General features: G+C 41.6%; 1 protein-coding gene across 2 annotated transcripts in view; it reads left to right on the top strand.

Annotated features, from left to right (window-relative positions):
- Nucleotides 1-7,754: 7,754 nt before the first annotated feature.
- gdap1l1 (ganglioside induced differentiation associated protein 1-like 1) overlaps nt 7,755-14,365 on the top strand; it is an 83,119-nt gene continuing 76,508 nt past the window's right edge. For both annotated transcript variants that reach the window (XM_086005367.1, XM_086005368.1), the window contains exon 1: nt 7,755-8,003. In XM_086005367.1, the coding sequence (XP_085861493.1) occupies nt 7,806-8,003 (198 nt within the window). In that variant the 5' untranslated portion in view covers nt 7,755-7,805. The remainder of the gene's footprint in view (nt 8,004-14,365) is intronic.

The following is a 14,365-nucleotide window of genomic DNA, read 5'->3' as shown; positions in this document are numbered from 1 at the left end:
CGTTTTTTCCACCCAGGCGAACGGACTCCCGTCATTTAGTCCCATGGCCTCCAATATCTCATCCCTTAACTCCTCGTAATCCTTCTGCCCCTTTTTGCACTCATCTGATAAGGTTTGGAGGAGGTCACTACCCTGAGAAAACAGCAGCATTTTTGTTTGTTCTGCTTCATCGCAGTCATTAACGCACGCTGCCTGCTCTATCTCACGGAAGTGTAGAGAGGGGTCTCCCTTCACTGTAAGCTTAGGGATATGGCTAACCATGGCCCTGAGCTGTTGGGTGCCATGCTGTACTACAAACTGGTTCTGCATGGCCCCTAGGTCCTCGCCATCGGCGGGCGGGCCATACCTCCGTTGTCGGAGGGGGTACACTGGTCCTGGTCTCTCTACCAGGGCTTGCTGGGTCTCCCCTAATGCTTCATCCTCCATCCCCCTTGCTGCCAGACCTCCTGAAAACTCGGGGCTATGGGTGGTGGCCGTGAAACCTCTGGTTCCCTAACCAGTGTCATTCTGGGAGCTGCCTGTGGGACTTCCCTGCTTGGGTTGCCGGTAAAATCCGACTGGCCTGCCTTCGGGCTAATGAGGCATATCATGCCCTTCGCCCTCGCTAAAGCCATGCTCGAGCTTTCTATTTCTTGCCTGCAGGGGCCATGATCTGCCTCCTCAAACCCCCGAGCGCAGGCCAGCTTATAGGCTGCATTTACTTCGCCTACCTTTTCCTCCTGTGCCTTCAGTTCCCCCGTGAGGCGGCCAATCTCCGTCTTTAATCTCCTCTCTTTCTCCCTGGATTCTCTTGCCTGATATTCTACGTGTTCTGCCCTGAACCTAGCGCTCCCCTCCAGCCCAGCTATCTTGCCTTCCAGCCTTTCTACCCTGGCCTGCTGCTCACGCTGCACTTCAGCGGCCTGGCTTTCCATGTGCTCTACCTTCCCCCAATGGTCCCGGACCATCACTGCCCTCTCCTGGCTTACAGCCTCCAGGGCCACTAGCACCTTCCCTTCCGCTGCAAACTTTTCCTGCAGCTCCCGGGACAAATGCCTTATTTTAGTTTCCTTACTGGCCACTGTTTGGTCCAGTATCAGAACCTGCTTTTTATAACACATAAGCCATACCGCTTTTTCAATGCCCTTGCGGCGCTCTTTACTAGCCGTCCACTGGGCGGCTGCCTCTAGGGGACGCTCGGCTTTTAACATATCGCTCACCCACTTTTTCGCGATACTTACCTTGCCGCACACATAGGTAGACAACCTTTCCTCCATTGCGGATTCCTCCTCCGCACCACTGTCTGCCTTGTTACACACTTTCGCCTGACCTCCTACCTGGCTCGCCATTTCTGTAGGGGGTTTTGTTCCAGGGGCTTATTGTAGGTCAGCCAGTTATGTTTTCCTGAGCTGCCCTGCCCGCTGTGCGGTTGCGAATCGCTTTCCCCTTCCTGATTTTGAGCTCAGGACTTATCGAGTGGTAACAAGGACAAACGAACAGACCAGTGGATTGGTGCAAGGAAAACCAATGTTTATTAATTAGAAAAGCTAACACTACAAGAAAAAAACAGTATTATACAGAAGATAAAAGAAATCGCTATGGATGCAATACAGTTTTACACTTAACGGGAGAAGAAACGGACACAACGAGGGAAAAATTCTAAAATCACAATTTTGTAATACCCCTTTAACTCCCACCCTTACACCTAGCTAGTTTGTCTTGTGATGGCCAGAAAGATAATGCTCACCGGTGAAACAGATGAAAAGGCTTGTGCCCCGCTGTTGCCGTCGAAATGTGCTTGCGATGCTTTCTAGATGGTTTTCCTTCTTGGTTGCTAGCAGACAAACAGGACACTGGGCCGAGGTGAAGAGAGAGAGAGAGAGGTGCTGGGCCGCCCCAGTTATATCCTCTCGGCAATGGGTCATTATCGCGCCTCATCAGTCCGTTCCATTGTCCGATTTGGGCTCAAAAACGTAAGACAAGAGGACCTTGATTTTGGCCCATTTACGTTGATGGCACCGATCAGTACCACAACTGCCTTTCCATTGTTTTCTGAATGTCCTTAATTGTTCTGAATGTTCCTCAATTGTTCTGAATGTTCCTCAAGCAACTGGGACTATCTCCGCCCGAACTTAGATTGTGTAGGCAAACAATTGATAACCTGCCTCAGGGCGTGAATACAACTGAGCTTGCCTCACTGCATTGTTCAAATTAAACATGCAGTCTGTGAAGCTATCAGAAAATCCATATGGATGCCGCAGGCCCTTTGGCCATGTGTCTGACCGCAGCCATTTTGAGAGGCCCTGGATTTTTAAAACACAGTCACTCCAAGGTTTCTTTAATAACTCCAATTAATCTTCGGGGGGGGAACATATGAAATTTTGCGAATCCCTTCACATCCTCACCGCATCCACCTGATCAAGCCCCCTCACAATCTTATATGTTTCGATAAGATCGCCTCTCATTCTTCTGAACTCCAATGAGTAGAGGCCCAACCTACTCAGCCTTTCCTCATATGTCAACCCCCTCATCTCCGGAATTAACCGAGTGAACCTTCTCTGAACCGCCTCGAGAGCAAGTATATCTTTTCTTAAATATGGAAACCAAAACTGCATGCAGTATTCCAGGTGTGGCCTCACCAATACCCTGTATAACTGCAGCAAGACTTCCCTGTTTTTCTACTCCATCCCCCTTGCAATAAAAGCCAAGATTCCATTGGCCTTCCTGATCACCTGCTGCACCTGCATACTAACTTTTTGTGTTTCATGCAGCAGGACCCCCAGATCCCTTTGTACTGTAGCACTTTGCAGTTTCTCTCCATTTAGATAATATCTTGCTCTTTGATTTTTTTCTGCCAAAGTGCATAACCTCACACTTTCCAATATTATATTCCATCTGCCAAATCTCTGCCCACTCACTTAGCATGTCTATGTCCTTTTGCAGGTTTTTTATGTCCTCCTCACTCACTGCTTTCCCTCCCATCTTTGTATCGTCGGCAAACTTGGATATGTTGCACTCGGTCCCTTCCTCCAAATCGTTAATATAGATTGTAAAGAGTTGGGGTCCCAGCACTGACCCCTGCGGAACACCACTAGTTACTTCTCTAATTTATCCACGTAACTAAAGTCCCTCATCCCTGGAATCATTCTTGTAAATCTTTTCTGCACCCTCTCTAAGGCCTTCACATCCTTCCTAAAGTACGGTGCCCAGAATTGGACACAATACTCCAGTTGAAGCCAAACCAGTGTTTTATACAGGTTCATCATAACATCCTTGCTTTTGTACTCTATGCCTCTATTTATGAAGTCCAGGATCCTGTATGCTTTTTTAACCGCTTTCTCAACCTGCCCTGCCACCTTCAACGATTTGTGCACATATACCCCCAGGTCTCTCTGTTCATGCACCCCCATTAGAATTGTACCCTTTAGTTTATATTGCCTCTCCTCATTCTTCCTACCAAAATGTATCACTTCGCACTTTTCTACGTTAAATTTAATCTGCCATGTGTCCGCCCATTTCACCAGCCTGTCTATGTCTTCTTGAAGTCTATCACTATGCTCCTCACTGTTTACTATACTTCCAAGTTTTGTGTCATCTGCAAATTTTGAAATTGTGCCCTGTACTCCCAAGTCCAAGTCATTAATATATATCAAGAAAAGCAGTGGTCCTAGAACCGACCCCTGGGGAACACCACTGTATACCTTCATCCAGTCTGAAAAACAACCGTTCACCACTACTTTCTGTTTCCTGTCACTTAGCCAATTTTGTATCCAAGCTGCCACTGCCCCTTTTATTCCATGGGCTTCAACTTTGCTGGTAAGCCTATTATGTGGCACTTTATCAAATGCCTTTTGGAAGTCCATATATACGTCAACCGCATTGCCCTCATCAACCCTCTCTGTTACCTCATCAAAAAACTCAATCAAGTTAGTTAAACATGACTTGCCTTTAACAAATCCATGCTGGTTTTCCTTAATTAATCCACACTTGTCCAAGTGACTGTTAACTTTGTCCCTGATTATCATTTCCAAAAGCTTCCCCACTACCGAGGTTAAACTGACGATATCCTGATGATATCCTGGAATTGATGCTCAATTATTCTTGGGGGAGAATAGGGAGACATTTCATAATTCTTCTTGGAAATCCTACCTGTGGGTATTCATTTTATATAAGGCATTAAATTAGTTGCAGGCCCATTACAGTGCAAATTCAAATGTAGTTTGTTGGAAGGAATCATCGTGATGGGCTAAATTGCTTTTCTCATCACATGCTTTCTTACATTCTTATAAATTGAAATATTCCAATACAAGCACTTTAATGTATACATCGGTATCTACTGAGATTATAGATGTTGCCCTCCTATTTATTCTTGGGACATTCTTTTGTGGTAAACAGACTGTACCAGCTGGTGAATGTGGTTATTTGAATGAGAAGGCTAACAGCATCTAACAATTTTAAAAACTTCTACAAATGTATAAAAGTACAATTGATCACAAAGGATTTACCAAAATACAGTTTATGTGAGAAATCAAGAAACAATTATTTTTTTCTTTACAATCTGCCAACACACATTGCTGCATATGCACAGGTGATAAAACTCGAGTTTAAAGGAAAGTTAATTTTCTGTAAATTTGTACTTGAAAAACGTCATTGAAAAATGCGTTGTTACATAGTTTATCAGCTTGTCCTGCCTTTTATTTTCAATATTCTCTGAAGATGGTGACATATGCTGGGCTACGGTTCCATGGGCATTGGCAGTATTCCAGTACCTCACCCAAGAAGCCATCTTTATACCTAGGTAGTATCAGTAAGTTATTTGACAATAGGAGGACATCACAATCTAAAATGGTGTTTCCAACAATTCTACTGAACTTCGGAAAAACAGAAGGAGTTCATGTTGAGAACCATAGGTACCTCAGACTGGAGTCTTAGAACAAAGGACTTTTTCACAACCAGCACATGATTCTAATTCATGGCCAGAGTTAGGTACACCCAAGTTTGTCAAGGTTAAGTGGAGATTATGTTGTCTGACCAAGAGTAGAATTACTTGAGATAACTTCAAAGGAGAGCCATCCTATCTAGTACTCTCTTGTTGCCATTATCTAAGGCAATAGAAGGAGTTTACCAACTAATCAGCAAGTCTGATTGCAATCAAGTAATTAAAATTTGCTTATTATAAGTTCTTGATATATGCCTGTCCAAGGCTATTGACACTAAAAATGAATCCTTGCAATAAAATGAGTCACCTTGATTGGTCAGCTATTGAAATGGGTAGGAAAGGGGTTTTTACTTTGTAATAATAAATGTACAAAAGATTTTGTTTTTGACACCCAAACCAGATGGTTTTGAAAGAGGAAGAAGAGGTTCAGGGAAACTCATATAAATCTGGAGGAGGGTTCAGAAGATTAACATAACAAGTGCTTAAGGAGCAAGTCTTCTAAGCACAGCGAAGGTGTTAAAAGTCAGAAGTTTAAGATGTTACTGATGGAGGCAGAAGTTTAAAGTGCATCATGTCTTTTGGATGAGACGTTAAACCGAGGCCCCGTCTGCTCCCTCAGGTGGACGTAAAAGATCCCATGGCACTATTTCGAAGAAGAGCAGGGGAGTTATCCCCGGTGTCCTGGCCAATATTTATCCCTCAATCAACATCACTAAAACAGATCATCAGGTCATTATCACATTTCTGTTTGTGGGAGCTTGCTGTGTGCAAATTTCTGCTGTGTTTCTTACATTACAATAGTGACTACACTCCAAAAGTACTTCATTGGCTGGAAAGCGCTTTGGGACGTCCGGTGGTCGTGAAAGATGCTATATAAATGCAAGACTTTTTTCTTATGTGTTATGTAACAGATCCGCTTCACTAAGAATGGGAAACAGAAATTAAAATAAGCCATGGTCCAGACATAACAATAGACATGTACGATAGCAAAATACTGCAGATGCTGGAAATCCGAAATAACAACAGAAAATGCTGGAAAAACTCAGCAGGCCAGGCAACATCCGTGGAGAGAAATTAGAGTCAACGTTTCGGGTCAAAACCCTTTGTCAAGACTAAAGAGGCACACGGAATGAAATAGATTAAGAGGCCAGGCTGGGAGAGAACAAAAGAGAAGAGACATTAAGAGGTATTCAAAACGAGACGAGATGGTGATAGGACTAGTGGAGACAAAAGACAGCTCTAGATTAGGTGTGAAATGCGCTGGCAGAATGGGAGACCGCTGCCATGTGGGGGAGAGAGAGAAAAAAAGGGGGGGGAAAGGCCAAAACAAAGGTGTGGATAAAAAATATAAGTAAAAATGTAATAGGGGCCGAGGTTATGATCTGAAATTGTTGAACTCGATATTGAGTCCGGAAGGCTGTAAAGTGCCTAATCGGAAGATGAGGTGCTGTTCCTCGAATAACAATAGATATGCAAGGTTGGATCTGCCAGGAAGAAAAGCAGATGACTTGAGAGGGAACAGAAACCTGTGCTGGAAATTTCAACTTCAGTGGGGTGTAAGATGGACAATATTGGATTGACTGCCTGTTATATGCCCGCTTAATTTTTTTTCCATTGGAGTCAATGGGAAAGAAAATCAGGCGGGCGAGGTGTGTAATGGGTAGCCGATTCAATATCGCCCGTTTTACAAAACCAATGTTGAAAGTTCCACCCTACATTTATAAATGGCGAATTACCACACTGATGTCCCCTAAAGTAACTAAAGCATTCCAGAGGGAGGCAGGACAGCTAACTTTACTACAGCTGACTCAAAAGGATAAAGTTCTATGAGATTAAGGAATAATATTATTAAATCTACAAGCTCATCAGAAAAACACTAAATTAGACTAAAGACATATACTGAAAAGACTTATTCAAAGCTGCTCCTAGTGTTCTTGCATACTTGAGTCCAATCTTGCCCTCACCTGACATCTACAGCAGGAGTCACTGCACATAGATCAGAGGTGGGAACCTTGGCTTCTTTTTTCTATCTATGACTCACAGGTACTGAGATCAAGTGTGATGCCCTTATCACTGGACCATCAGTTATAAGCTAATGTAGCAAAGACCAAGGGTCAAACCAGGGACCTTCCTGGTTTGTATGGCTCACTACCATGCCAGATAGTGTATTTACATACTAAGCCATTTGGCACACAGTCTTGATCCTTTTCTTAACTTCAAAATGTTTTTAGATCTGGCAGTGATTTCTAAAATGTGGATGTTCTGGTGCTGTGCTGATCATAGCAATATTCTACCTGCTGGAAGATTCTATCATCTGACTCATCTTGGACCAACTGTTCTTTTCTACTTCGTGCATGCATATTTTAAATAACAAAACAATTTATCCTGCCAGAGCATACACACCTATAATAAAGCTATGCATACTATTTAACACCATTCTTATAGAATCTATTGTACCATAGATTGTATCCTACACAGTGCTATAGGATGAATCTGGACAACCTGTATGAATTTCAGAACTGTAGGATGTCTTTGTGTCATATAAGCTTTCATCAGCAAGATATAGGCACAAGTATGCATACAATTTAAATGACATTCTACTAGACGCCACACAACCATTGGATGTTCTAGTCTATAATATAAAATTCAGCCAGCCCATTACAGTAGATGCATATATTCATCACTTTCAAATGTACACTCTTAGATTAACTTGTAACCCAAGTACTATTTATATATATATACCTGCATTATACACACACATTACATATTAAAATGATGTGACAGGTTGGAGGTTGCTGGGTCTCTTCCTGTTTCTGGTTCTGGTGCTGAGGCTGAGGCTGAGGCTGATGCTTTCCCCCCTCGTTTCTCGCCCTTTCTTTTCTCTGTCATGGCGTCTCAGAATTCTCCTGCTTCAAACTGCAGCTGGTGGCCGATCTCAACAACAGAAAACGATGGGAAAATCAACGAGGGCGACCAAAGCAGCACCCCAGCTCAAGAACAGGCGGGATTTTTCTCTGATAAAAACGAAAAAGACAGCGACAGCATCGTCTTGTACCATTGGACCCAATCGTTCAGCTCTCAGAAGGTAAACACTGCAATTCGCTGTAGGTGACCAGAGTGCACAAAATTACACAGCAATGGGAAATGGGAATGACTCGCGGTACCTTTAAGGCGATTTATAAGGTTGTGTTTTTGCATTATTTAATAAACTTTCAAAAAAATGTTGAAGACGTAAGGAATTTGCTAGAATTTTGTACGGAATGTGTCCAGCAGTGTGCCCTCCTTACAATCTGCAGATTTCGACTGTTACTTTCGTGACATCCTATTGTTACTTCATAGGGGATAGTGTGAATGGTTTTTATTCTCGGCAATAAAATCAATCAGTGAATTTTAATTGACGAATGCCATTTCATTGTTGAAGGAAATACTGCAGCAACGCCCACAGATGTCTCAGAAAACACGGAATAATGTGGGGAGCATGTCATCGCACACGGGAGGAATTGTGTCCTCTCACAGTGTTGCGTAATGTAGACATATGTTTATTAATTACTAAAATAATTTGTGTGTGTGGCGTTTGAATTCTTACGCAAGTGTAACCAACATACGGTTAAAAGAACGAGGCAATGTAAACACTTCAGTATATCTATTTGCTATAAAAAAGCAGTAGGATGTATGGCATTGCAAGCATCTCATTCAGTTTCGTTAAGTGAAATTAGATCCTCCAGTGCAGGCTGATTCTGAATGTCATTCTATTATTTGATATAAAGTGCAGAAATGACAAACCCCCGCCGTGTTCACATCTGCTGTTTATCACATGGATGAGGGTTTCCTACTTCCTCTTGGCTTTTATTGGTTAGCTGAAATATATTTAAATACGTCTTCTATAGTATTTGACGTGGTATTATAATGTAAAGGCAAATTGCTTTGATGCCCTTGGCACTAGCGTAACTGTAGGAAACAAAAACAGCCACATCAGAGCTAAAAATATGTCGTTTAAGATACTTAAATCAAGAATAGTTTCTGATCAGTAATACTGTGTTATAAGGTTTAGGAGGACTTTCATTTCCTTTTGAACGCGGTATGAACAAGTGCTGGTAATAGAGCAGAACCTGATTGGTGAATCTAAAATACCTTCTAGTCCAGTGTCGCAAATCTAATACACCTTCAGGTCCTAGCTATAAAATTGATAACTCTCTTCGACTTCAGTCACATGATATTTCAAAGAGCAATGATGGTGCAAATAGGCAAACCACGTGACATTTTCTTAATAAAAATAACAATAGAAATTGGCAATCTTTATTTCACATATGAATAAAACACTATTAATTAATCCAATCTCATAATCAGATATTGAAATGACCAGCTCTTATGGTTTATGACCCCCTTTGATTTGATTTCTGTCTTGTAATTCACTGTGACTTATCACTGTACGTAGCGTTTTCACCATTATGCAGTTCTCCAGCATATACATTAAAATTGTATTCTGCTATATTGAAATTTGACCAAATGTGTAAAAAAAAAGCCTTGCCCTTAGTTTTTAAAGACTCCCATCCATCAAATGTTGCAATGAACTCCTGAGCTGGTAGAAACTCCTCATATACAATATATAAACAAGGTACTTTTATCTTCCGTGTTTAAAAGTGCTTAAAACTATACTGTTATGTCAGCCCATGGGGATTATGTTCCTTTAAATATTGCACTTTTTTTGTCCAATGCCTATTTTCTTATATTGCATCGGCATAATTTATCTTCACTAATGTACCCTTCATCCCTGCAGTTACTTGATCCTCATGCAAGACCTGAATTTTTAGTAACTGTCACTTGTCCCGAAACCAACTTGAAATCACATGCATATCTCTACATTAACCCAACCCTCCAATATTCTACATGTAACTTAAAATTAGCCTTACACTAAGTAAATATTTATTTTAGAAAAACTGGAGAATAAAATTGTTTCTCCAACATAAGATAGATCTCTTTAATTATTCATGTGTTTGCTGTATTTTTAAAAATACAACCTATACATAAATATTTTCTTGCTTCTAATATTATTCTTTAGTTTGAACCTTCAATGACCCACCAATAAATATTTTCAACTAACTTTTTACATATATATATATATTTTACTAATTTTCAAAGTGAATTTATCCCTTCTTTATTGGCAACCTGCACACTCCTCCATTCCCGACTAAGAGGCCGCAGTATCTGTTCCTTTTGCTACCTCCTTGAAGCCTCATATTTTATGCTTTTTAAACTGTAACATTACAACATACCTGCATGTGCCATTAAATGTTTGATATGATGTGTTAAAAAGTCCCTCCTTATCTATATGTATATTGGACAGATATGTTGAGGTGTAACATCAGTGATTAGTGTATATCAAGACAAAGATTTAGAGCAGTCTTAAATCAATTTACAAGTTATTAAGATTATGTAGATAGTAGACTTATGCAACAGTCTTATCTATGCTTGCTACTACAAGTTATAACGAAACCTATACCTTTCAAGAGTGGACAAGAGTGGGTAGCTTCCGAATCCAAGTGGCATGTACTGAAATTGTACTTTTCCAATCCAAACAGGGTGGTAATTTTGAATGGCAATGTTGTCAGTGTTCAGCTGCAGGTTCCATTTATCTATATTTGTAGCCCTGGAGTATACTTTCCAATGACCTTACACACATTAGTTATCCACCTAGTGCAGAGGCAAGATCAGTTTATTTGAACAAAATACTGCTAGAAAAACTGGAAGCTTAAAATGGGTGACTGCTCAATCAAGGTGAACTGAAAGACAGTTGTTATCCTTGAATACTGCTCCTGTCAAGATGTTACGCTGTTTATTTTATTCAAAAGCTTCTGGGGCTAATTTTGTTGTAAACATTTCTTCCACATTTGTTCCAGCACAAACTGTTCCAGTAGTACTATATGCATCGCTCCAATACTTGAATACAGAGGTATATACCTAACAATAATATTCCTATAAGCATAAACACTGCTTAAGAGTGAAGGAGTGGCACAAGACATTAGTGGACCCATATGCTGCGAACATTATAGTGGAAAGAGTATGTGCTTGTGATTTTGAATCATTCTTGTCTATTCTATCAAGCTAGGCACTGATCCAAGTTATGAGAGTCAAAAAAAATGTAAATTCTAGAAATCTGAAATATAAACAGAAAATGGCCAAAATATAGAACAAATCTGTCAGCATTTCTACAGCACCTTTCATGACCTCAGGATATCCCAAAGCGCTTTACAGCCAATTAAGTCCTTTTGAAGCAAAGTCGCTGTTTTATTGTAGGAAATGCGACAGCCAATTTGAGCACAGCAATGTCCCACAAACAGCAATGTAATAATGACCAGAAATTCTGTTTTATTGATATTAGTTGAGGGAGAAATATTGACCAGGACACCAGGGAGAACTCCTCTGCTCTTCTTCAAAATAGTGGCATGGAATTTTTTATGTCCACCTGCGAGACGGGGCCTCAGTTTAAAGTTTCATCTGAAAGACGGCACCTCCGACAGTGCAGCACGCCCTCAGTACTGCACTGAGTATCAGCCTAGATTTTGAGCTCAAGTCTCTGGAGTGGGACTTGTACCCACAACCTCCTGACTCAGAGGCGAGAGTGCTACTACTGAGCCACGGCTGACATGCTGATACAATAGTACAAACATAAATGCTTACAGGTGTGAGGATTGATTAGTCCAGACTCGTATGTGGCCATTACTGATAGCAGTACTATGATACAAGCTGTTTTATTTGTAGTCACAAGATCATAACTTAAATATTGATGTGGGAAGCTAGTCACCATCATGACTCATCCATCTTGTCTGTCTAGGAAAAGAACACACAGTCCACCCTTGCCCATCATGTCAACCAATGGATCTTGAAATAAATTAAGCTTTTCACCTTCATTACCCTATCTGAAAGATGACTTTATACATTGATCGCTCTTTTTGCAGAAAGAAATTCTTTCTGACATCAATCCTAAATTGACTTTTCAACAGATTTAGCCTATGCCCATTTGCTGTACTGTCATGGTTTACCTTTAAGTAGTCCTCTTTTTCTATACCATCTAACATATACCCTTGCGATGTCCCCATTTTGCCTCCTTTAAAGCTAAAGAGTCCCAGTTTCTCCAAGTCTCTGCTGCTAGGAATCAGCCTGTGGCTCTTCTTTGAGCTGCCTCCAGGGCTTGAGTGTTTCTCTTGCACTTTGGTGATGCAAACTAAACATTGTTCTTGAGGTGCTGTCAGACCAGAGTACTGTACCATTTTATAATGATTTCTCAGCTTCTACTCTACTGATTAGAAGAATTTAATTTAATTAAACGGTGTATCTATTTCTGCACCACATCTGCACCACATGTTAGATACATCACCTCCAGATCCCTTTCAATTCTACCTTTAGCTAGTTGTACAGTACCTATAGTGTACATGGGACACCCATATTCCTTCAAATGTACAATACCTACACACCATTGGTTTCAGACAGAATTTGGGCTGGATTTTCTCAATAGGGAGCTTTTGGAGTCGGGACTCCCACTTGTCGGGTTTTAGTCCCGCCTCCATCGACTTGTGGTCAACCCACGCTATTTTCCCTTGATTGACCTTGTTAAGCCCGTCCAGTGGGCTGAACAGGCCAATTAAGGGAAAGCCGATTACTGGTGACGTCAGTGAGTGACATTTCATCTGTCAAGAGCTTTTGGCAGATGAAATGTCAGCATTTGACGGCTCTGTGAAGCTGTCAAACACTGACAATCTATCCTCTAAGTTGAGTCCTTCTACTCAGACTCAGTTAGAGATCTCTCCTGAGCAGAAAGCAGAAGGCTGCAGCTTTTGACAGTTCAGCGGCCATTCTGCTTTCTGTGCCGGTGAGCTGAGGGACTCCTGAGACCTGAAGGGAGGAAGTCTGCAGGAAGAAGTAAAGGTAAGTAAAACTTATTAAAACATTTTACACGCACCTCTCCACACTTATCTCTGCACACATGCACCCATCACTCACCTGCACACCGGACATCTTGGCCCCTCTGACCCCCGCAGACCGACGGCCCGCCTCACTGACCCTGGCGAGGTTTGGATCCATTGGGAAGCCCACACTTCAGGGCTGAAAATAGGGATGCTCAAAAAAACTGCCTGTTAACTACCTGTTAACAGGCAGCTAATTGGCACTAATCCCCTTCCTGCCTCGAGGAGACGGGACCCAGTGCGGGTCGGATACCCGCCTCCTGGGAAGATGGCACGGAGGCGGGTTGGGGGCAGGATGGGCACCCGCCCCCAGATTCTGCCATTTTCCCGGCAGTCCCGCCTCCAAAGCCACCTCGCCAGGGCTGGCAAAGTCGTCCCCAATGTGTCAGTTTGTCTGTCAACATTAAACTTATGTTTAATAAACTATTCTAGCCTACAGCTTTGCTAAAATAAATAATTAACACTAAACCTAAATGTCCAGCTGAAATCTGGTAAGGCACATCTGCCTGCAACTATTAGACTCCGGGCTAGTTAAAGAGACTAGGAATAGGAAAATGTCAACAGGCCCAACAAGCCTGTGCCTTTTGACTGATGAGCCCCAGCTACTTACCTTCTTACCATATTCCTCACTCCCTTTTCTTTCATATTGTATTTACTCTAATTGAAGTAATGGCAGCGAATACTTTAGGGAAAAGCATTGTGGGTTCATAAGTAGTTCTGAAAATGTATCAAACCTGAATTTAACATAAGTGCATTAAATTTGCAATAGTTTGACTACTAACTGCTGTACTATAACAGGTAAAACAGTAAAAAAAATTGTACTTTAGAATGTATACCATACATACCTGTGTACAGGAAACTTTCTGGTATCCGGCACGGATGGGACCGACGTGTTGCCGGTTCATCAACAATTCCGGATAACCGAACGCTATAGTTAAAACATACGGAGCTTATCTAGCAACAAGCCCTGTTGCTTCAAAACAATCAGCACAGCTTGCAAGCATCTCTGTAGCTTAGCAACAGCTTCAGTTAGACACTTGCACAGCCAGAAATGGGTAAAAAAAAGTAACTAAAAGTAAAAAAAGTTACCTGAACCGACTCCTGAATTTTGCCGGTTAACCGACATTTCTGGTTATTTAATGGCCGGTTAATCGAAAGTTTCCTGTAATTCAAAACAATATGGTTTCTTCTGTGCAACTATGTTTACGGCTCAGTACATCTTAAACTGTGAATAGTACTTGCAGATTTCATACGCTCACCCACCCACTCACCCACCCACTCACCCACTCACAGATTTACACTCTGTTCCAAGCTGCACTCCGTGACAAACAGCACTCTAGCCTCCTTTATTTATGCTGCTGAGATTTAAATAAGTGAGCTCTCTGGCAGTTACACATTATTTTGGCCACAAATCGATGGAGGCAGAACATCACTATTTCACCGAGAATTCTTTCTTCCTGACTATATTAATGTTACATTTTACACA

This window comes from Somniosus microcephalus, chromosome 13 (assembly GCF_052327205.1).
Source record: "Somniosus microcephalus isolate GS21.2 chromosome 13, FLI_Smic_1.0, whole genome shotgun sequence".
In the NCBI taxonomy this organism is placed as follows: domain Eukaryota; kingdom Metazoa; phylum Chordata; class Chondrichthyes; order Squaliformes; family Somniosidae; genus Somniosus; species Somniosus microcephalus.
This window is presented reverse-complemented; position numbering and strand designations above follow the sequence as displayed.